The following is a 23,435-nucleotide window of genomic DNA, read 5'->3' on the forward strand; positions in this document are numbered from 1 at the left end:
GATTCTGTGTCTCCCTCTCTCTCTGCCCCTCCCCCGTTCATGCTCTGTCTCTCTCTGTCCCAAAAATAAATACACGTTGAAAAAAAAAAAAAAACCTAATTATTAACTAAAGCCATGCTATTCAGATTTCCTTAGTTTTTTGGTTTTTCTTTTAAGTTTATTCTTTTTTTTTTTTTTTTTTTTAAAGGCAAGGGGACAGATTCTCTCCTAGAGCTTCCAGAAGAGAACATGGCCTTCTTAATGCCTTGGGTTTTTTTTTTTTTTTTTTTTTAGGTTATTTATTTATTTTGAAAGAGAGGGAGTGCAAGTGGGGAAGGGGCAGAGAGAGAGAGAGAGAGAGAGAGAGGGTGAGGGAGAGAATCCCAAGCAGGCTCACACCACCAGTGCAGAGCCCGACGCAGGGCTCAAACTCACTGACTCACAAACCAATGAGACCACGACCTCAGCCAAAGTCAGAGCGTAACTGACTGGGCCAGCTAGGAGCCCCTATGTTTATTCACTTTTTAGTAATCTCTACACCCAACATGGGGATCAACCTCACAACCCTGAGATCAAGAATAACACGCTTTTCTGTCTGAGCCAGCCAGGTGCCCCCACTGTCTTTAGTTTGTAACCTAATGTCCTTTTTCTGTTTCAAGATTCCATCCAGGATACCACATTACACTTAGCCATGCCTCCTTCGGTACCCCTTGGCCATGACAGTCTCTCAGACTTTCCTTCTTTTTGGTGATCTTGGGAGTTATGATGAGTATTAGTTGGGTATTTTGTGGAGTATCCCTCAGTAAGAATTTGATGTTTCTAGCATGATTAGACCAGGTTGTAAGTTTGGAGGAGGAAGACCACAGAGGTCTTTTTCGTTGCCATTTTCTTGCATCATATTCAGGGTACATAATGTCAACATGACTTGTCGCCATGATGTTAACCTTGCTCACCTAGCTGAGGTAGTGTTTGTCAGGTTTCTCTAGTGCAAAGTTACTGATTCCCTCCCACCCCCCCCCCCACCTTTCTATTTTGTACTCAAGGAGTCACTGTGGCCTGCCTACATTTAAGGGGTTGACAGGCTCCACCTCCTTGAGGGCAGAGTATCTACACAAACGATTTGGAATCCGTTGGTGCAAGAGATTTATATATTCTCCCCAACTTATTTATTCAGTCATTTATTTATATCAGTGTGCAATCATGGGTATTTATTTTATACTTTGGGCAATAATCCAATATTTTGTTACTTAAGTGGTTCCAGCTTTGGCCATTGGGAGCTTTTCAGTTGGCTCCTGTGTTTATTTGATATATCCTCGATTTCTTTTGAGCACTCCCTTACTTTCTGGCACAAGACATTTCAGGCTCATCTTGAATATTCCTTACCCCAGCCCTAGAATCAGCCATTTCTCCAAGGAGCCCTGGTTCCCTTTATTGTAAACTATATGCACACCCATGATCTGGGCTCTGGGTGAGTACTAACAATTTTTCAGAAAAACTGGATCCATTTTTAGAAACCACAAAAAGCACAGAGACTAATGTATCTTCCCACCACCCAAAATAAGCCAATGTTTTTCTGCTTTGTTTTACCTCAGATCTATGTTAAGAAATAAAACACTTGAAGTTGAAGGTCATTTTCCCCCAGTGGCCTTTTCCCCAGTCCTAAACCCTGCCCTCCCCTCCCAGAAGCAACCACAATCTTAAGCTGATGTGCAGACACTTTTTTTTCAAGCATTCACGGAACAGCTACAGAAGCATACGTATTAAAGAAACACCTGGCTCTTCTTCGGTCTGAGCTGCCCACATTCCCAGACTGTCCTGGCCGGTCGTTGTGTCTCCGCCCTCAGCCACCATCTGTACACTCAGCTCCTCGCCTGCCTGGCCGGGGCAGCTGGGGCTCCACTCCTCTCTTCTCTCTGTGGCTTCCAGCCACTCTCTTCTCTGGTCTCTACCTTTCTGTCTCATCCTGACTTGAAACTGCGCTTCCTCCTTGTGGGGGGAAGAAAACCAATGCTCTGCAGACTTTGTGAAAGCAAACTGGAAACTGGAAATGGCTAGACAAATAGAAAATCTCACGGTTTCGTTCACAGTGCAAAAAAAAAAAAAAAAAAAAAAAAAAAGCAGAACAGGGCCGGGGACATAGGATTCATTTGTTTGGAGGGCTTGGCTCTTTAACATCTGATTTTTAGCTTAAAGACGTTACCAGTTGCTTCTAATTATTTTCAAGTTGTACTTCTGGAAGGCTGAGGTTGCCAGATTTAAGATTACCAAATATTGGGGCGCCTGGGTGGCGCAGTCGGTTAAGCGTCCGACTTCAGCCAGGTCACGATCTCGCGGTCCGTGAGTTCGAGCCCCGCGTCGGGCTCTGGGCTGATGGCTCAGAGCCTGGAGCCTGCTTCCGATTCTGTGTCTCCCTCTCTCTCTGACCCTCCCCCGTTCATGCTCTGTCTCTCTCTGTCTCAAAAATAAATAAAAACATTAAAAAAAAAATAAAAAAAAAAAAGATTACCAAATATCTGGAAATTAGGATAATTATGGATAATATGATTCTAAAAAAATTAGGATAATATGATTCTTCATTTCTATTTTTCTTACAAATACTGTTCTTCAGAATATAGGAACAGGGACACCTGGCTGGCTCAGTCAGTAGAGCACCCGACTCTTGATCTCAGGGTTGTGAGTTCAAGTCCCACATTGAGCGTGGAGCCTACTTAAAAAAAAAAAGTAAAAGTAAGATAAATTTTAAAAATACAGGAACAATGCCCAAAATAGAGAAAAATCTTACTATTGAAGAGACTGTTTATGAAACTAATTATTTCCCCATCAAGGGACTTACAATGAAAGGCTAATTATGTCATTACAAAGTAAAAGCCTTTGGCTATGATCTCCATCCACCAAACTGGATTGCTATGTGAGCAGTTCAGTTGATAATGTTCTGGGTGCTTTCTGTCTGCTTACTATGGTAAGCAGAAATCTCAGGTTTGGGATTTCCAGCTCCATTAATAGTAAATATATTAAATTTGTTCCCACAGCGGACACTTACGCTGACAAAGGCAAATTTGGAAGCAGCTCCTTGAGGACAGTGTGGATAACACCTAATCAAAACCGGCACAATGAAGCACTTCCTGCGGTAAGTATTTATGGTTCCCTGGTTGAGCTCTCTAAAATGGAGAAACTTCCTTCCCAATTAGGATAATATTCCTGTTCACCATTTGGGATCCTATATCCAGGTCTCTTAGGATTGCATCAAACAGTATTGTATTTTGGCTAAGAATAATTTGGTCACGGGTTCCTCGGCTACCCCGTCTGCAAACCAATACGACGGAGTACTTAGCAGCAGGACGTGACACAAGACCGTAAGCCAGCACAGGCGTCAAAGCCTGGGGCAGGTGTGCTTTGGACGACCTGGATGCCATGTGTCTCTAAAGCATTTAGGATGACGTTTGAGGGATTAGTAGCCAAGTAGTCAATATAATTTGTATAGAATTATTTTCCTGAGAAAAAGTAATTTTATTTTTTTTTTTTATTTATTTTTTTTTTTAATTTTTTTTTTCAACGTTTTTATTCATTTTTGGGACAGAGAGAGACAGAGCATGAACGGGGGAGGGGCAGAGAGAGAGGGAGACACAGAATTGGAAACAGGCTCCAGGCTCTGAGCCACCAGCCCAGAGCCCGACGCGGGGCTCGAACTCATGGACCGCGAGATCGTGACCTGGCTGAAGTCGGACGCCTAACCGACTGCGCCACCCAGGCGCCCCTGAGAAAAAGTAATTTTAAATATCCCTTAATTTAAATTTTGGTTGGCTGGCCATCCATGCGGGCATTTTCAAATGTTCCTTTTTGGTTAAAAAAAAAAAAAAAATTCTAAGCTTTTGTTCCTCCTGACTCCTGATGCCTCTGAAATCTACATTAACCATTGGTTCCCTCAAGATTGTGCTGTATAGAGTAACATCTATGCTGGTGCGTTGTGAGGTGATACTGTTTTGTTTTGAAAGCCATTTGGCTGGACCTATGATTATAATTATTTTGACGAGTATTTAACTGCCATTCACAATCTAATGAAATTCCCAGAGAAATTTTACATCTTATTAAAATATGACCAAATAGTCTCCAAAGTTATTCTGGCCCCCAAAGTTAGAAAGCAGTACACACTTCCCAGAAGATTGAGTTTCTTTTCTCCAAGATGGGCTACCTCTATTACACTTTCTGGCCCCTGGTGGGCTTAATTCTTTGAGAAAATGGTTTCTTCCAGTGGCTGCCATTTACGATTTCCTTTTCCTCACTGATTTTGGTTGCATCACTGTGTCTGGAACACCTACATCACTTTGTGTGCAACTCACTGTTTTGGTGGGGTCTTAGAAGTATGTAAGCTCTCAGGAGGTCACTATTAAACCGTTTACAGGCATTAGGTTTCGACTGACTGTACAGAATAGTCCTCAGCCTGTGTATCTCAGCTGTGCAAAGGGACAGTACTTGAAAAAGCACTAGGACATGGGCCAGCAGAGCACTGACCTGACATGGTTTTGGTTGCCATGGGAATTAACCCACCTGTTTACACATTCACGAAAAATTGGTATTTAGGAAACCCTCCTGAATGTAAACATGGTGTCTTTTCGTTGTAGAAAGCTTTCGGGTTACACGGAGCTGAGAGGTCAGGAGCTCCTTTTGAAAAGGGGGAGATGATAGTGATGACGTCTGTGGCAAGACTGACAGTACTAGTAGGATTTCCTCTTCAGGCTCTTACTTTAGAAAAACTTGAGCAGCCTCAAAACCAGCCATTTCGGGAGAAATGGTAGCACTTGTTTCTGTTAGTTTTACGCTGAATAGCTGCAACACTGGGTTTAGAAGAGACTGGAGTATTTTACAATTAGTGTTTGAGATTGAGATGTGGCGTGGTAAGAATCTGCTGTAACTTCACACAGGCCAGTGCCAAGAATAACAGAACTGGCACGTTGCAGTCACTTAGGTGTTCTGATATAAATTCTTCTCTGTTAACGGGACACATATTTTATACATATTACCTGATATCAATTATTTATATGACACTGAAGCTAGGGTAACAGATTACGTATCAAGAAAGAAACTTGAGGATTTTCATTGACCTTTGGTTTTGAAGTCATAAAAGGAAACTCGATCACTGCCGTCCTTAGTTGATCGTTGCTTTTGACCTTCGTTTGTGTTTTTAATGCTTCTTAGTAAGTTATAATGTGTGCGTATTCATTATACGTTGGTGTTTATGGAATCTGGAAGGGCAACAGGGCAAGGAGTAATAACCCTGAATTGCAAACCCTATCGGGTCATTTAGATTGCCTTTTCTCCCCACTGTAGTCCCCTCCCACAGATGTGGTGCAATTTTGACAATCTTTTCACTTGAACCAAAGAGGTTATGTAAGCATAGCCTGAACAAATTAGGCATTTATTCCTGAGCTCAGCAATACATTATGCAGAATAAGGAACTGATTCTGAGAAGCATTCAGCATTATTTAAAAGCCCACAGAGTGGTTAATCTGTCAACCTCTGAGTTGTTCTAGAATGAAACACTGCAGCTATAGCTCCAGAAGAAACGAGGTTAATCTTAAACCGAGCTGTGGAAAAAATGGATTTTAATCCACATGTAAGTTACATGGTACCCAACTCCGCTCCTTCTAGCTCACTGCTGCAATCGGATCTATTAATGGTGTACCACTTAGAGCAATACAGAGTGGAGAAAATATTTGATTAAAAAAATATTATATATTAGAAATAAATGCTCCAGGATTAGTATAGCAAGCTGAAGGGTGTATTTTAAATTAAAGTAAGAGTAGATACAGGGTAATGGATAAGTAGCCCGTGGTCTCTCAGTGACTTTTAGCCATGGTCTGCATTAAAAAAATACAAAGATAAAATGGAGAAGAAAGTGTGTTTATGTGTGATCAGAAAAAGAGGGGGCACTTTTTGAGCCCCAAACAGAACTGAGGCTTAGGGTTTAGTTTACATATTTTATTAACAGGGATGGCTTACTGAAATTATGTTTTTTACAGTAATCAGAACAGTATTAATTTTGAAATTTTCTAATAAAGGGAATCTTTTAAGTTTATTTATTTTGAGGGGAGGAGGGGCAGAGAGAGAGGAAGAGAGAGAATCCCAAGCAGGCTCCATGCTGCCAGCACAGAGCCCAATGTGGTGCTCAATCTCAGCAACTGTGGGATCATGACCTAAGCCGAAATCAAGAGTCAGATGCTGAGCCACCCAGGCGCCCCAAGGGAATCTTTTAAGTCACCCCATAAAAATGATTGCTTCCAACTATCCCAGCCTCAGGGTCTCACTTTCTTGGCTGTGGACTTCACTGCGTACCTTCCTTCCTTGGGCAGAAGACAGGGAAAGAATGTATTCGTCACACTCCCACCTTCTTGGGAGAACTTTTGAGAAATAAAACAAAGTTACACCCAAGTCCTGACTGTAAAGCAACTGAGGGGAACAAAGAGTATTTTGCTGCCGTCATTAGGTAAATAAAGGCTCCCAATTAGCAAAAAATACTGTAAATTGGTTTTTTAAGTCATTCACACTTGATTAGTATCTCCGTCCACTGATTCATTTAGTGAGCTCATACTGCTAATAATTCCAGTACTGTACCACATTTTTAATTCTTACTTTCTCTTTATTACAATTGTAATAAAGTACGAATCGCTATCCCACAGTACAGAGCAGGGCAAGAAGGCTTCGCAAGGTGAAGTACCTCATCCAGGGGCACACAGATAATTTGAACGAGGCCCGCCTGACCTCAAAGCTGTTTCTCACCGTTTCTGCATCGCCCTCATGTGTGCCTGTGGTGAGGCATTGTGGGGGATATGACAGGAAACACGAGGTGGCCTCTGCTCTAAAGGAACCTACCACTTGCTAGGGAGAATGTGCTAGGCCCATGGACACAGGAGTCACAAGTAAGAAGGACTGTGATCGCCGACACGCATGCATGTCACCATATACGTATGTACATAAATATGCACGCACGCATATGACGTGCGCACACAAGCACACACACATGTGCACCTACACACACACATATTTTAAATTATTTTCTTCCCTGCGCTAAAACAAAACAGCAACAACAAACTGTTTCCACACCCTTGTTGAAATATGTTAGCCTGAAAGGTGTTCTAGGCAGTTTCCTGTGGGTGAGATTTTCAAGGCCACCCCTTGGGCCACTTCACTTTCATGAAGCTCGTCATCCAGAGCATGAGGCCAGGGATACTCAGTGTCAGTTTGAATTTCACTTCCTTAACTCTGGTATGTTTGTCTTTTGTTCCGAAGTGGGGGGGGGGGGGCGCCCTCATGTTCCCCATTGTTTTTGCCTCCTTATTAGGATGATCAGGTCAGCAGGGGTGGGCTTTCCCCATCCAGTCTCAGAGGAAGGTACTTTCTCTCCTTTGCCTCTCTAACTAACACTCTGGGCGATTTCTTGGAGAGGACTGTCACACTGTTCTTGTTTTTACGGTCATTTTCCTTACCAGACTGGAAGTTCTTTGTGGACAGGGATGGCATGTGATTTGCAGTGAAACTAAGCTCTTGACTCACATTCCCTTCTTCCCCCCTGCCACGCCCTGTCCTGTCCTGCCCAGCCTGTCTTCTCGTTTTGTATCTGTAAACTACCTTTCAGTGACCATCTGTCATTTTTCCCCCCACCGATTCATTGCTAATCTCTTTCCTGCAACTACTCTAGGTCTTTAACTCAACAGAAATTAATTTATTCATAATACTGAGAACATCCTCTACCCTGCTCCTGACGGTTACTACACTTAAAAATTCTCTTATGCAGTGAATCCATAACAGTAACAGGCCCACTCCTTCTCCCCTCTAGAACATTTTGAGGCCTATTATGGATGATGACTTTCTTTTATTTATAGATTTAATTTTCGTTCTCTTTAAAATATTTTTATCTACAATAAAAGTTTATATTTGAGATTATGTTTAAATAGTCTTTTTAGTTTCTTTTTAAAAATGCTTTTTAAATGTCAAAGTATAATGTGTTTGTTGATTGCCTTATAAATAAGTCAATATAAGTATTCTCCAAACAGAAAAACAAAAAATCTGAATCTTAAAAATAAGTTTTATAAAAAAAAATAAATAAGTTTTATAAAATGTATGTATTTAAGCATCACATTTTTTTTTTAATTTTTTTTTCAACGTTTATTTATTTTTGGGACAGAGAGAGACAGAGCATGAACGGGGGAGGGGTAGAGAGAGAGGATGACACAGAATCGGAAACAGGCTCCAGGCTCTGAGCCATCAGCCCAGAGCCTGACGCGGGGCTCGAACTCACGGACCGCGAGATCGTGACCTGGATGAAGTCGGACGCTTAACCGACTGCGCCACCCAGGCGCCCCTAAGCATCAAATTTTTATAGACTAGTGAGTCATCAATAAATCAAGATAAGCCCATGCCTCCTTTTCTTTGAAATGAAAAAAGGATAAGCCATTATTTATTGTTTTCATTTTTTTTAATATTTAATTTATTTTTGAGACAGAGAGAGACAGAGCATGAGTGGGGGAGGGGCAGAGAGAGAGGGAGACACAGAATCCGAAGCAGGCTCCAGGCTCCCAGCCGTCAGCACAGAGCCCGACGCGGGGCTCGAACTCACAAACCGCGAGATCATGACCTGAGCAGAAATCGGCCGCTTAATCGACTGAGCCACCCAGGCGCCCCAGTATTGTTTTAGTTATCCCTCCGTCTGCTCTTGGTCTCTACGCCCTCAGATAAAATTTCCCTGGAAAGTAAAAACAGTGCCCTTTGCTGTAGCAATAGAATTTGAAATAGTGCCAATCCATGATAAGTTTATACCCACTACTTTTCAAAGGCAGTGTTATCTCTTCAGATAAACAATGATGGAAAAGACCAGGGGACCCACCTGCCAGACGGAGCACTGGGTCTCACCGCTGTTCAAGGCGGGGAATTATTCTTGTTCTTCTAAGGGCCCACAAATAGTTTCTTTGTGATTTACTATTACCAGTTCATACATCAAATCTACTCCAGTTTCTCTTGCTACTAGGAAGCTCATTGTAGAGAGAGGCCCATTTACTAGGCCAAACCCCTATTGACAAGTTAATTCCCAATTGACTGCCAGTAGCCCTAGTTAGGAACCTCAATAGAATATTTTTTTCTAAAATTTTTCTTTTTTTTTTTTCTTTTTTTTTTAATGTTTATTTATTTTTGAAACAGAGAGAGAGCATGAACAGGGGAGGGTCAGAGAGAGGGAGACACAGAATCTGAAACAGGCTCCAGGTTCCGAGCTGTCAGCACAGAGCCCGACGTGGGGCTTGAACTCACGAACTGTGAGATCATGACCTGAGCTGAAGTCGGACGCTTAACCGACTGAGCCACTCAGGCGCCCCTTTTCTAAAATTTTTCAAACATCGTTTTAGAAAATGAATGAAATGTTGGAAACATTGAGCGGTTTGTTGTTCTCTATGGCCATTCAGATGAAAAGTGTTTTGTTTAGGCAACTATGGTTTGAATCAAGAACTGTGATTATTTTATGTGTCCTTCCTCACCAGTAGTGTACTTCTTATTTATTACAGGATTTCTTCAAGCAAGAATTAACTTTCATTAGCAAACTCATTGAAACTGTTCAAAATAAGCCACTTTTCTCTTATTATTCCAAAAGAAGACGTCAGTCACAAACTTAAGATGATGGCGTAGTGTTGCACCACAGGTACCCACACACCCCCTCAGCCCGCAGGCCGGGGCTAGTGGTTCTAGGTGATTCTCCTGCTTCAATGGTCCCATCCCTGCTGAGTAGATTCCTCTAACAAAGCACCACAAGACAGGAGCTCTCTTTTATCTGGTGTTAGAGATATGATCCATTTTGAGTAACTTACTTTGGATGGCTATTCTGGTTCAAGCTAGGGAATGAATGTGAAATAATAAAAGCGACCCTAATTGGCTTGGGGAAAAACACCGCTGTGACCTCAACCATAAACTTCACTCTAGAACATACTAATAAATGGTTGTAATAGAAAATATTGGAAATGAAACGTGTAAGTAGTTCTTATTATTAAATCAGCTTTTCCCAGTGCTTGTGCAACGCATTGATGTTAGTTAGGAAGCCACAGTAAGTCCCTCTGGAACACTCTCAAAATGCTGTGATTAAAAAAAGAAACAACGGGATCAAACACAAAAACTGCTGTCTCTGCATGTGGCTATGAAAACAGGGGCTAGGGGGCGCCTGGGTGGCGCAGTCGGTTAAGTGTCCGACTTCAGCCCAGGTCACGATCTCGCGGTCCGTGAGTTCGAGCCCCGCGTAGGGCTCTGGGCTGATGGCTCAGAGCCTGGAGCCTGTTTCCGATTCTGTGTCTCCCTCTCTCTCTGCCCCTCCCCCGTTCATGCTCTGTCTCTCTCTGTCCCAAAAATAAAATAAACGTTGAAAAAAAAAAAATTAAAAAAAAAAAAAAAAAACGGGCTAGTTTTAATCTGGATATTCTTCCAGTAGTCTTGAGAATTTTGTGGCTGTTCCTACAAAAGGTACTAGATCCTTTCAGTAGTAAGTTGAGAATCTTCCATCACAAGTAAGAAAACAAAGTCTAGCGTTATGAAGAAAAAAAAGCAAAAGACTCCCCTACCTAAAATTAAGCTTCTCATTTTGATGATTTAGGCCAGGAGGGAAAAAAAACAAGCAGAATTATAAAGCCCCTGAATATAGAGTTCGGATGGTGGAGAGCGTGTGGCTGTAATTCTCAATCAAAGAGTAGGAACAGAACTTCCTTTCTTTTCTCCTAAACCAGCCACTGGTGGACTTAAAAAGCATTTAAAGATCCATTTCTTAACTTCTTCCTTTTCAGGGCAGACATGCCAAATGAACTTATGAACATTCTCCCAAAATATTTAATTATGTTTATTCTCCCTGGACCGTCAGGAGTTTTTGCATAAACTTGACGATTTAGGGACTTCAACAGGTCCAAACGTTCAAAAAGTGAGCCCCTGACAACAGCTGATGGTGAAGAACAGTCATCCTATGGAAGCTTTGCTGATCTGGTCCTTTCTCGCAGAAACAAGTTGGATGTGGTGTCTGTCATCAAAACGAGGCTTCCAAAGTAAAAGGCACCACTGGCATTTCCATCTCTGAAATCTCTGCCTTAGGTTTATGATCTAATTACAAAATAAATTATATCTGTCAAAATACCGTTTGATCTAATGATCTGGCTTGAAAAAATATATAGTATGTAGACAGCAGAGCAAGAAAATATACAGTGCTAGCACAGCAAGCTGGCCTTTTAATGAAATACTTGTGGGTGTCTGGGCCCATTAGGAAAAGAGCTAAAATATATTCTTTTTTTTTTTTTCAACGTTTATTTATTTTGGGGACAGAGAGAGACAGAGCATGAACGGGGGAGGGGCAGAGAGAGAGGGAGACACAGAATCGGAAACAGGCTCCAGGCTCTGAGCCATCAGCCCAGAGCCCGACGCGGGGCTCGAACTCACGGACCGCGAGATCGTGACCTGGCTGAAGTCGGACGCTTAACCGACTGCGCCACCCAGGCGCCCCTAAAATATATTCTTAATAAATAATATAATTATCAGGACTCCTGGCCTAGAAATTACAAAAAGGTAAAGAAGCAGTGTATAAATTTCACTCCGTGATGGAAGGGGGCATTTCTCTTTCACAACCTGTGACACTGGTTGTGTGGCTGCGTGAGAGGGATGTGACAGACCCCAAGAGTGCCGAGCCCTGAGACATGAGGCAGCATCGCCAGCCCGTCGCTGGAGATCTCCGGCTACGACGGGTCTCCCTGTCTTTGACAGTGTGAGCCTCAGGGGAGCTGGAAACAGAAAAGATCAGAGCAAACAGAACATGATGTCTTTTCTTTCCTTTTATGTAAGACTGTCTTAATGCAAAACAGTTCCCCAGGCGTTTTCTTCTCACGGGCAAGGAGGCAGCGGGAGAAATTACAGATGGGCTAGATGCCACTGTCCACGTGGACACCTCCTGCCCCTCAGAGGACACGGCTAGGCCCCAAGCCACGTCTCTGTATGGATCTGATGGAGACGTTGTATGAGGGAAACTTTCTAGTTTAATTTGAGCTATAAAATGCTCTGGTGCCTCGTACCCTAAGCAGAGTAAATACAAAGGTACCCCTGACTGATCAGAACCCTTTGTCCCCAAGAACCTGTCATGGAGTCCTGGCTCGCGGACTACGAGGCTTCATCTGAGGAGCCGGGCCACGTGCTGTAAGCAAGCTCCCTGGGCCCCAGAAGGACCGGTCACGGGAAGCTTTTACCCTCGACTTCGTCACAGGAATAAGGCCGACCAGGAACAGCAATACCAGCTGGCCCATCACCAGCTAACAAAGATACTGCTCAATCCTCTCTGCTGGCATAGCTATCCAGTAGTTGGAAAAACGGAAATTTTTTTTTCCGAGAGAAAGCTCAAGTTTCATAAAATTTTCATGCATCTAATTAAGATGTTCCACTAAATTTATATTTAGGTTACCTTTTTTTTTTTTAAATCATAATAGACCTTAGGATGTATGTGACTAAAACAGCTGAATTTCAGACTTTAAAAGGTAGGAAATCCATTTTTTATCTTTCAGCAGAAGCTAACTGACTTCACATAGAAATCTTATACACACTCTCGTAATGGCTTTTGGTGATCATTTATACACTTTAATTGTTATAGCCTTTTTTATTAAACAAAATAAAATGTACTTATACAAAAAATGAAAATATACTTAGTGGAAATTGAAAGTAAAAAGTACTCGTAATTCCTTTCCCCATTAATACCACTGTTAACATCTGTGTGTTTCCAGTGTCTTTTTCTCCTTGTTCAGACATCACCATTAGATTTTTTGTAACAGTTTCCATTTTTTTTTTTTTTTGACTTTTTAAAGTTTATTTGAGAGAGAGCAAAAGCAGGAGAGGGGCAGAGAGAAGGAGAGACAGAATTCCAAGCAGGCTTGGGATCAACACAGAGCCCAGTAATACAGGGCTAGAACTCCCAAGCCATGAGATCATGACCTGAGCCAAGATCAAGAGTCAGACACTTAACTGACCGAGCCACCCAGGTACCCCAGCATTAGAGGTTTCTAAAACATAAAGTCGATCATTTCATGTATGTCTCTTCCGAATTTTTCCTATTTGTAAGCATATCATGACATTTTCTCACGTTATTTGATATCCTAGAACATAATTCCGTTACCTACAAAGGATTCCATTGTGTTGTCTTATGGTAGCAGTTTGGTTACTTACTGTTTCCTCCACTCCCTATGCATTTATATGATACAGATTCCAAGCCCTTGTACACATTAGCCTACTAGAATTTTTATTTTTAACACAGGCTGTTCAAGACATTAGAGCCAGAGCAATTAAGCAAAGGAACACAATCAAGGTGACAGTTCATATTCACGGATGGATCACATCACTAAGGCTACTAGTTAACAACTCTCATTCACCTGCGTGACCCCGGATCACCTTAGGGTAGGGCTGGAGGGAATCAGTGAACATTTGAGAAAAAGAAACATCTTTTAGAAATGACACTGACAGGAAGTTCTAGAAATAATTCTGCCTCCTAGGAATGCGTGGTATGCAGACGTAGATTGAATATAAGTTCCTGGACGAGAAATCCTCTTTACCTCTGTAGCTTGAGTCATGTTGAGACTCTAAACAGTGTCATGAAGTCGGAGACATTCACATATTAAAAATAAAATAAGGGGTGCCTGGGTGGCTCAGCTGGTTAAACGTCCAGCTTCATCTCAGGTCATGATCTCGTGGTTCGTGAGTTCGAGCCCCACATCAGGCTCTGTGGTGACAGTTCAGAGCCTGGAGCCTGCTTCGGATTCTGTCTCCCTCTCTCTCTCTCTGCCCCTACACTATTCACACTCTGTCTCACTCTCACTCTCTGTGTCAAAAAATAAACATTTTAAAAAGTTAAAAATAAAAGTCAGCATAAAACACAAGTCCACATGTGCCAGAGATGTAAGGACACGATTGGTGACTAGATACTTCCTGGTTTGTTGAGGAATTACTGGGCTGCTCTAAGGCAAACTTGGTTTAACGGGAGCCAAGAACAAGCTTGTCAAGAGGTGGAGTCAGGGGAAGGTTTAAATCAGAGAAGGCTGACGAACTCGTTCAATGAACTTGCCTTCTGACAAGTGCGAGAAGCGGCAGCAGAGAAGACAGGTGGCACACAACCGAGTCCTCAAGGGGGACGACGGCGCCTAATGGAGAGCAGACAGGCGGGGGAAAGAATGAGAGCGAGGGAAGAGTCAAAGCAGGCACTAAGGAGGGGCTGCACACGAAGCAGGGCCAGCTGAGGGGCCGTCTACAGCGGCAGGAGGCGGGTTCAGCCATGGCTCGTTCTTCCCCATGGCTACGGGAGAGGCGACTCCAAAACACAGACGTACTGTTTACATGGTACCAATTCATTTTCGTGAGGTTTTTAGGCAAAGGTAAGAAAAGAAAGGATTCTTGGCTGTGTGTCCCCCTCGGTGTTTGGAATACCAAATTCAACCAGAATATAGGGCCTTCTAGAGTTGCCTGCGGTCATAGTAAGTGCATCCTCACAGACCGTGGGCTTCCCTCCCAGAAATGGGTTTTGTAGCTGTGCCAAGTAAAATAACACGGGAGCAGGGAAATGAATATGATTGTAAACCCAAAAGTCTAATGGTTGATTTTTTTTCTGGGCTTTTCCTGCTGGTGGTGGCTGCTTTCCATTCTCTTCCAGAGTTCTATTGGAAGGGTGCTGTCTTTTGTCTTTGACAGAATGTTGTTCCAGGTGTGCCTGTATTTTTACTGTAAATTTTTGTGGCGCTGCCTAAAATTTGTAATGAGGAAGCTGACTGGAAGATGTGAACTGCAACGGATCTGTTACAGTACCAAGCCTGGGGCTTCTAGAACCATGAAAATCGGTAAGTATGAAACGAAGAAGTGAGCAAAATGTAAGCTTGATGGGGTCGTGGGTGCAGCGCATTATATTTGTGTATGGTAATTTCTTCTGATAGAGAGGGAGAGAGAGAGGGAGAGCACACACGCACACGCACAGGGGAGGGGCAGAGGGAGAGGGAGAGAGAGAGAATCCCAAGCAGGCTCCGTGCCCAGCACAGAGCTCGTTACGGGGATCACTCTCATGACCATGAGACCATGACCTGAGCCAAAACCAAGAGTTAGACACTTAAGTGACTGTGCCACCCAGGTGGGACAGGCACCCCTGTTTTTAGTAATTTTAAGCCCCTTGTAAATGGTCATTTTTTCATGGCTTTTTTATTGTCACTTCTACAGAAACATCACTGAGGGATTCAAAAAGTAAGGTAAGTGAAACCGTTTCTGTATTTTTCAACAACTTTTCACTTGGAGGCTTACCTCCATCATCAAAAAGTAAACGTTTTAACAAATATATACCAATGGCAATGCAAACTGAGAAAAAAGATTGGTTTGCTCATTACAAGCCATTATACTCTTGACGACACGAGAGCAGCCACTGAATGTGAATTTCTAGGCAGATTTATGATGCAGTATTACTTCATTGTTGAATTCGTCCTCTTTTTTAAAAAGTTTATTTTTTGAGAGAGAGGTAGGGTGAGCGTGAGCAGGGGAGAGGCAAAGCAAGAGGGAGAGAGAGAATCCCAAGCAGGCTCCGCACCCTCAGCACAGAGCCTGATGTGGGGCTTGAACTCATGAAACATGAGATCATGACTGAGCCGAAATCAAGAGTCGGAACGTTAACTGAGCAACCCAGATGCCCCAAATCACTTAATTTTATACTCAAAATTTCCCAAGAAAATCAGAGAAGCCACTATGCTAGCTATCACAGCATACAGTTAAGCATCCACATAAAAGAGAAAAATCTGGTTTTTTTTTTCAAGATTCTTGAATATTATTATTTAATTTGATATCCTTAAGACTATGTGCTTCACTCACTCGTAGGCATACTGCCCATTAACAATGGAAACCATATACACTGGGTCAGAAAAATAAGCTATAATGTTTCAATATAAAGATCTTGAAAAAAAATTAAATAGGACAAAAAACTTACGTATTTCTGTTTTATGTTAATTATCTTAATCAGGAAAATTGCACTCCCCCTATTGTGAAAATGTCTGATTTTCTAGAATTCAAACACTAAATCAATTTTTGCTTTTAGCTTAGTTCTAGCTTAGTCTCATTTAGAAGTTGTAAGCAAATACTTGAAGCCCCCCATCTAAAGAGACCCCGCTTAAGCCACTGATGCTCGTGACAAGGGAACTGACTGAAACGTGTTTTCCAGCTGCTGCAGACTTCCGTGAGTGTTCACCCTGATGCTATTGAAAAAACTATAGAAGACATCATGGAACTGAAAAAAATTAACCCCGACATAAATCCACAGTAAGAATGTATTTATGATGTAAACACAGAGCGCGGGGCATGCATTGAGTACTTCTGTAGAGCTGAGCTCGCTGGCACGCTCTCCCTCTCTGTGCCCCCACCCCCACAATCATCTGCAATGTTTTTGACTTTCAGATGAAAAATAAGGGGAAAAGGTGCCTTTTTCATATTTGTAAATAGCAGCAACTCTGTACTTTTGTCATGATTTATGCGTAGGCTTCTGAGATGCCATGAATGTGAGAAATCTGATGGATGCCCTACGATCAGAAGATGAAATCAGGGGAGCCCATTTAGCAGCAGTCGCTCCGTGCGACGCCTATTTTTACATGAACAGTAAATGTTCACCTTGTAAATGTGCCTAAGTGGATCTGCTCCATCAAAAATATTCCTCCGGTTTACGACAGGCTGATAATGTTGGCGACGGGTCTTAATGCTTGTCAAGGAGACTGGCGTGTGTGGGAGGGATAGATGGTTTTTAGATGAAGCCTTTAGAACTTTGTGATTTAGTCGTCTTATCTTGGAAATATTAAAATGCATTTGGCATCGTACGTGATGTTTAAAATTAGCTTTGTATTTTCCATCGGGTACAGGAGTTTCTCAGTGAAATTTTGGGCTAAGGATGTTGGGTAGAATAAATTCTGGTGCAGGTATATTTAGAGACAATTTAGGTAGGTAACAATCAACCTGTCTTTCGGATGGGATAGGCGGGAACTTCGCATGTTATCGCTGAGAAAGGCTTTTAATTGCTAACGACGGGGAGCTGTGGTTGAAGGGAATGTCAGAGTGCGCTCTGTATACGTCTGTCTCTTGGGGGGATTCTGGGGACTCGTGGGGGCTCATCACAAAATTCCATCTCCACATGGTCTCCAGAGCATCCCTCCGCAGACACTTCAGCTAATTGGGTGTCTGTTCCTTATTCAGTCATGAAGCGTGATTTAATTATACGGCAAATGTCTTTTTGAAACCTCTGACACATATTTTATTTCTTTGGGAAGGTAATAAGAAGGCAATTCATTATTAAACGAAGTGGAACCAAAAATTTAAGGGTGCGGTTGGGCATGAGGGATATGAGACTCACAATCATATTTGGAGACTGGGTTAGATTTAATAGCAGATCTTCTCTGTCTCTTCTGTGAAAGTTAGGTTTCATTCAAGAAGCATTTCCTTGCCCTCTATTCTTGTGATTTCCTTTAAGGGGGGAGAAACCCTGATAAGTGGTAGCGTGTGTTTTTACATCTCAGTATGGGCTTCAGTGCTTTTTTCTACACTGACACGACAAAATGTGATTTTTAGAAATCCAATTTCTGGAAAAAATCAGGAAATAGAAAAGGCTGAGGGAAATATTTTCTATTCTGTCAAGCCATTACTTCTTTAAACCGCATGTCTTTTTTTGGTTTTAATTCCAGGGTAGTTAACATCCAATGTCCTATCAGTTTCAGGTGTACATTTTTTTTCGGTTGGTCTCATTTTTTCCCTTTGCTTGGTTTCTTAAATTCCATATACGAGTGAAACCACACGGTACTTGCCTTTCTCTGACTTTTTTAAAAGTTTGCTTGTTTATTTTGAGAGAGAGAAAGCAGGGGAGGAGCAGAGAAAGAGGGAGTCCCGAGAAGGCTCCACACTTTTAGCGCAGAGCCTGACATGGGCTCAATCCCATGAACTCTGGGATCATGACCCAAGCTGAGATCAAGAGTCAGACGCTTGACCGACTGAGCCACCCAGGCGCCCCTCTCTGACTGACTTATTTCACTTAGCATCACACTCTGTAGATGCATCCATGTTGTTGCAAATGGCAAGATCTCATCCGTTTTATGGCTGAGTGATACTCCAGTGTCCGGATACCACATGTTCTTGATCCCTTCACCTGCAGGTGGACCCTTGGGCTGCTTCTGTAATTCTAACCACATTTGGTTTTAATTACATTTTTGTTTCAAGTTGAAAAATGACTACAGGGGCGCCTGGGTGGCACAGTCGGTTAAGCGTCCGACTTCAGCCAGGTCACGATCTCGCGGTCCGTGAGTTCGAGCCCCGCGTCGGGCTCTGGGCTGATGGCTCAGAGCCTGGAGCCTGTTTCCGATTCTGTGTCTCCCTCTCTCTCCGCCCCCCCCCCCCCCCCGTTCATGCTCTGTCTCTCTCTGTCCCAAAAATAAATAAACGTTGAAAAAAAAATTTTTTTTTTTAAAAATAAAAAAAAAAGAAAAATGACTACAGTAAACACGGAGTCGGCTCTCTTGCTCCATCCCGTTTCACTTCTCTCGCTCTCTTCCTCCAAATTAACTCTCCTCCCAGGCCTACGCCAATTCTCAAGGTGACCAGTGCCACTGTGCCCTTTTCCTAAATTTAAATCTGATTCGGTTTTCTTGGTGCTGTGGTAACGAATAATTATAATGGCCACTTCACTGAACATTCAGTTTTATTTCAGTTTCGCATTTGGGTTATCTGACCCTGCACTCTAAGTATGGAATGGGTATGCCATCCTAAGATGTGAAATTCTCTGTGGCTCCCAGTGTTAAACAATCTTTGAGCCACAAAAGTGAATGACCGTAAAGAAACTTACCAGGAATGCATCAATGTGAAACCCTACCTTGAGATTTAAAAACGCCGTCAAACAAGCATGGGAGAATAATTTGCACGACAGTAGTTTATGTGAACAAGGATCTTGGTGACTATGTAGCCACCTGTTGGATAAATTTGTTCTGTGACTACTGAAGGAGATGGTGTTTCACCTGCTGTGTGGTGATCACAGAAAGTAGCTAGTGATCCTCTGTGTATCACACTTGCCGGACTGTTTTCTGTCTGGGTGATATGTTTGAAGGGGGCCGTTATTCAAACAGTATCCATTCAGAGAAGACTGTGCAAGATGGTAAAACATGTGAAAACCGTGTCCCATGAGAGGGAACTGAAGGAATAGGGCACTTTTTTTTAGCACTGAAGATCAGACTACAAGGGAGAATCGCTGTCTTAAACCGTCGTGGCAGGGGAAAGTTGGAAATTAATTTCCTCAGAGAACAAACTTTGAACCACCTGGTAATAAGGAAGGCACATTTTGTTTCTGCGTGAGAAAAAGGCTTCAGACAAAGAGCGAGTCAGGATGGAGTGGGAAGTTTTGTAGTCAGCTTTTCCTCTTGGCTTTGCCTCATCTGCCAGGGATGCTCCCAAGAAGAAGCGCTTTTGTCGTTTTGTGTTGTTGTTGTGAATTTTCTTACCACTGAGGGCTGACACTCTCTCACACACATGTAAGGTGCTTCTGATTACAGCCGCCTGGAGGGGGGCAGGGCTAATGGGTCCCTACGAAGTCATGATCACTTATATTTTCTACATCTTACTTACATCACCTGCAAAAAGAACTCCCTTGTTTTTTAAACCATATTGTTGCAACTTGGCTTAAGAAATGGCCGGAATGAGACGAAACTTTTAGCCAAGTTCTTCAACTGTCTATCCATGTGGAGCTTTGGTAAGAAACTCAAGTAAGAAGTGGTTATGAGACCAGCACAGGAAATGTTACATTCCTTTATTTTTCTAAATAAACTAAGTATGGCTCTATGTTGAAAGAAAAAAAAGAAAAAGAGAAAGAAGGAAAGGAAAGGAAAGGGAAGGAAAGGAAAGGAAAGGAAAGGAAAGGAAAGGAAAGGAAAGGAAAAGAGAAAAGAAAAGAAAAAGGGAGGGAGGAAGGAAGGAAGGAAGGAAGGAAAGAAGGAAGGAAGGAAAGAAGGAAGGAAGGAAGGAAGGAAGGAAGGAAGGAAGGAAGGAAGGAAGGAGAGAGAGAAGGAAAGAAAGAAAAACTGGGCTTCAATTAAATGTATCCCGTGTGACTGAGGGTTGATGGAGGGAGGTGGGTGGGGGATGGGCACTGAGGAGGACACTTGTTATGATGAGCACCGGGTGTTGAATATAAGGGATGAGTCACTGGATTCTACTCCTGAAACCAATACTGCACTGTATGCTAACAAACTAAAATTTAAACAAAAATGTGAAGAAAATAACTAAATGAATAAATACATCCCATGTGAAAATTTCCTCCATTTTATATTATGAAAAGTCCTATTATGCACACAACCAGTGAACGAATGCTAAAATATCTGTTTTGTTTTTCCTCACGTGTGTTTCTTCTGTTTTTGAACACCTTAGGCTGGGAATCTCTCTTCAGGCTTGCCTCCTGCAAATTGTTGGCTACAGAAACCTTATTGCAGATGTGGAAAAACTGCGCAGAGAACCGTATGATTCTGATAACCCCCAACATGAAGAAATGCTGTTGAAGGTTAGACCTCGAACATATTTCAGTCCTTCACTTAGGTCAGCTGATGTCCACCAAGCACCTGCCAAGTGCTAGACGCTGCTCAGACGGGGAGGGTACAAAGATGAATAAGACGTGGGCACTGTGCCTGGTTGGTAAAGCCTACTTTTCTTGCTGGTTCAGATGTGGGAGGTAAATTCTTCCCGAGAAAACTCATGGGAGAAGTTAAATGTAAAGTCCTTTTTTTTTTTTTTTTTTTTTTTTTTTTGGTAATCTGAGAGCATCACAGGTGATTTCTCTGAGCTTTTGTATCTGGCTCACGTTTAGGCTGTTTAGCTGTACTGAAAGCCAGGAGGAGAAATAGCACTTGTCCAAGAGTGACCTGGGATTTCCATTTATGACTTTTAATAGACATCAAAGAAGATGAAGTTGATTTCTGCTTTGGCAATAGCCCTCCTGGGAAATTACCTAAGATCTTATTGCTGATTATTTATTCATGTAACTCGGAGAGTATTAGAAGAGGAGGTTAAGGTTTATACCTGGTTTATTAAAACTGTTAGAAGAACAATATACAGGGGCGCCTGGGTGGCTCAGTCGGTTAAGCGTCCGACTTCAGCTTAGGTCACGATCTCACTGTCCGTGGGTTCGAGCCCCGCGTCAGGCTCTGTGCTGACTGCTCAGAGCCTGGAGCCTGTTTCAGATTCTGTGTCTCCCTCTCTCTCTGACCCTCCCCCGTTCATGCTCTGTCTCTGTTTCAAAAATGAATAAATGTTAAAAAAAATTAAAAAAAAAAAAAGAAGAACAATATACAGTTCTGGCTGTCCAAGTAAAAACTTAAAAATCTCATATGATCTGACGGTGCATTATGAAATACCAATAAAACTTGACCTCAACACGAATCTGGAGCTTAAGAAATTAAGACCAACCTTCAGAACTATTCATCTAAAATATTTTCTCAATTCACTTCTGAAAACAGATGCTTTTTAAGATGGAGTGCTTCCTTGTCTTTGCTAGGATACAAAAAGACACTAACAAAATTGGAAGAAAACATTTGGTTAGGTGCCTTAACTTTATTTTATTGAAAAGTGTCACTAGGAGCTGTAATTTTAAGAATGTATCCTGCCGTGTTTTTGTGTATATAAATACGTAAGCAGATGACTCACTGGTCTCTGCTAATTTGTGCTGTATCTGATGTGAATCCCTAGAGCTAAAAGAAGCTTCATTCTTTGCAGTAGTTTTCTTCTTCCATTTCTGCTCTGCTTAAATTTACCTAACCTACTGGGCTAAATAAACTTCATTTCCTTTTATTGCCTATTTCATTCTATGTTCCGATTGAAGTAGTCAAGTTGAATTAAAATGACTTCAAGGTGAGAAACAAGAGGTGAATGAAAGAGAAACAAGACGGTGGAATTAACAAAGTGGCCACAAGCAGCTGAAGGCTTCCTTAGAGTGCCGTGATGCCTTCAGATTCAGACATTTGGGTGCCTGCGGTGCTCTGTGTTAGCTGATCCGTTGTGTGTGTGCCTGCTATACTGTCTTAGCTGATCTGTAGCGTGTGTTTGCTGGCACATAGCAGGTTTTCAACAAATACAGGTGAATGCATGAATCACTGTGGTTCACTGGATACTGAAAGTCAAGAACTTTTATGACATACCTTTCATCTCTGGTCATGATTTGATTCTGTATGTGTTATTTTTTATCGTCACAGCTGTAAGAGGTAAGCAAGGTGATGGTTTATAACTTTGCAGCTGAGCAGACTACAAGTATATCAGTCCAGACTCTGATCCACACAGCCAGTAAGTTACAAAACCAGGAATGTCCACTATTGTGCCAGGCACTTTGAGGAAAGGCATCTTTTTTACGCTTAAGTGGCTTGCAAGCGAACTTGGGACATACTATGCATCTACAAAAAAATCACTAAACCCTATCCAGACAGATCCCTCAAAATATCTCTTAAATGTTTTCCATGCCCACCAGCTTATTCTAGCATCATCTCCAGCTTGGGTTGTTATAGTAGCCTTTTAATTCTGCCACTAAGTGTTAGCTTCCTCCCCTCCGTCTTCTAAAATACTGCTGGAGGGATTGTCTAGTCATGTGATTCCCTAGGTTAAGAACTTCAGCTTCCCTGTGTCTGCCAGAATAAAGCTCATGCTTCTTAACGTGGCATTCTGGACCCTTTCCAATCTATTTCTCCAAGCTGTATCTCCTGTATCTACCACACTCATTCAGCTGACCCAGAACGGGCCATGCCATCCCATACATGAGCATTTGCTCATGCTGTTCCCTCTATTACCTATCCCCACCACAAAAGCCAGCTCTTTTTAGAAGTCCTCATTCGTTCAATTTTGAAATCTTCTCCAGTCTCCCCAGGAACACCTCGGAGTGGGATCTTTATTCTCTTCTTCGGTTTATTCACATTCCAAGCATGATCATAAAAACAGTAATCATAAAACATTCAGTGAATGTTTAGCACATGTTAACCTTTACAGTAAATGTTTTACAACATCATTTCATTTGATGGTCACAATAACCTCGTGGTGAGATACTGCCATTATCCCCATTTTCAGATGAGGAAAATGAGGCTGGGCAGTTAAGTACTGCGCAAGCTCACGTGGTAAGGAAGGGCTCCACGCTGCCTCTCAACGGAGGACCCATGTCTTGTTCCCATTTGTATTTCCAGAGGCTGGCCCATGGTTTGTGTTTAACTACCTGATATTGGCGTCTTTATCTTTAAAATGGACAATACCCTTGTTACCTACTCCATAAAACTTTTAGGGCAAGAGTCAGCAAACTAAAGCCTGTGGGCCAAATGTGGCTGCCACCCTTCTTTGTAAATAAAGTCTTGTTGGAACATGTCCACTCATTGATGTATGTATGGTCTGTGGCTGCTTCTGTACGA

The 23,435-nt window shown here is 42.3% G+C and overlaps 1 protein-coding gene across 4 annotated transcripts in view; it reads left to right on the forward strand.

Annotated features, from left to right (window-relative positions):
- The window catches only part of ELMOD1 (ELMO domain containing 1), a 67,001-nt gene that overhangs the window by 21,992 nt on the left and 21,574 nt on the right, over positions 1–23,435 (forward strand). For 2 of the 4 annotated variants that reach the window (XM_045482670.1, XM_045482671.1), the window contains exons 2-6: positions 3,009–3,106; positions 14,704–14,849; positions 15,220–15,248; positions 16,205–16,302; positions 20,431–20,560. In XM_045482670.1, the coding sequence (XP_045338626.1) occupies positions 3,090–3,106; positions 14,704–14,849; positions 15,220–15,248; positions 16,205–16,302; positions 20,431–20,560 (420 nt within the window). In that variant the 5' untranslated portion in view covers positions 3,009–3,089. Of the gene's footprint in view, positions 1–3,008; positions 3,107–14,665; positions 14,850–15,219; positions 15,249–16,204; positions 16,303–20,430; positions 20,561–23,435 lie in introns of those variants that run through there. The other 2 variants (XM_045482668.1, XM_045482669.1) reach the window with 1 other exon arrangement.

This window comes from Leopardus geoffroyi, chromosome D1 (assembly GCF_018350155.1).
Source record: "Leopardus geoffroyi isolate Oge1 chromosome D1, O.geoffroyi_Oge1_pat1.0, whole genome shotgun sequence".
Taxonomy (NCBI): domain Eukaryota; kingdom Metazoa; phylum Chordata; class Mammalia; order Carnivora; family Felidae; genus Leopardus; species Leopardus geoffroyi.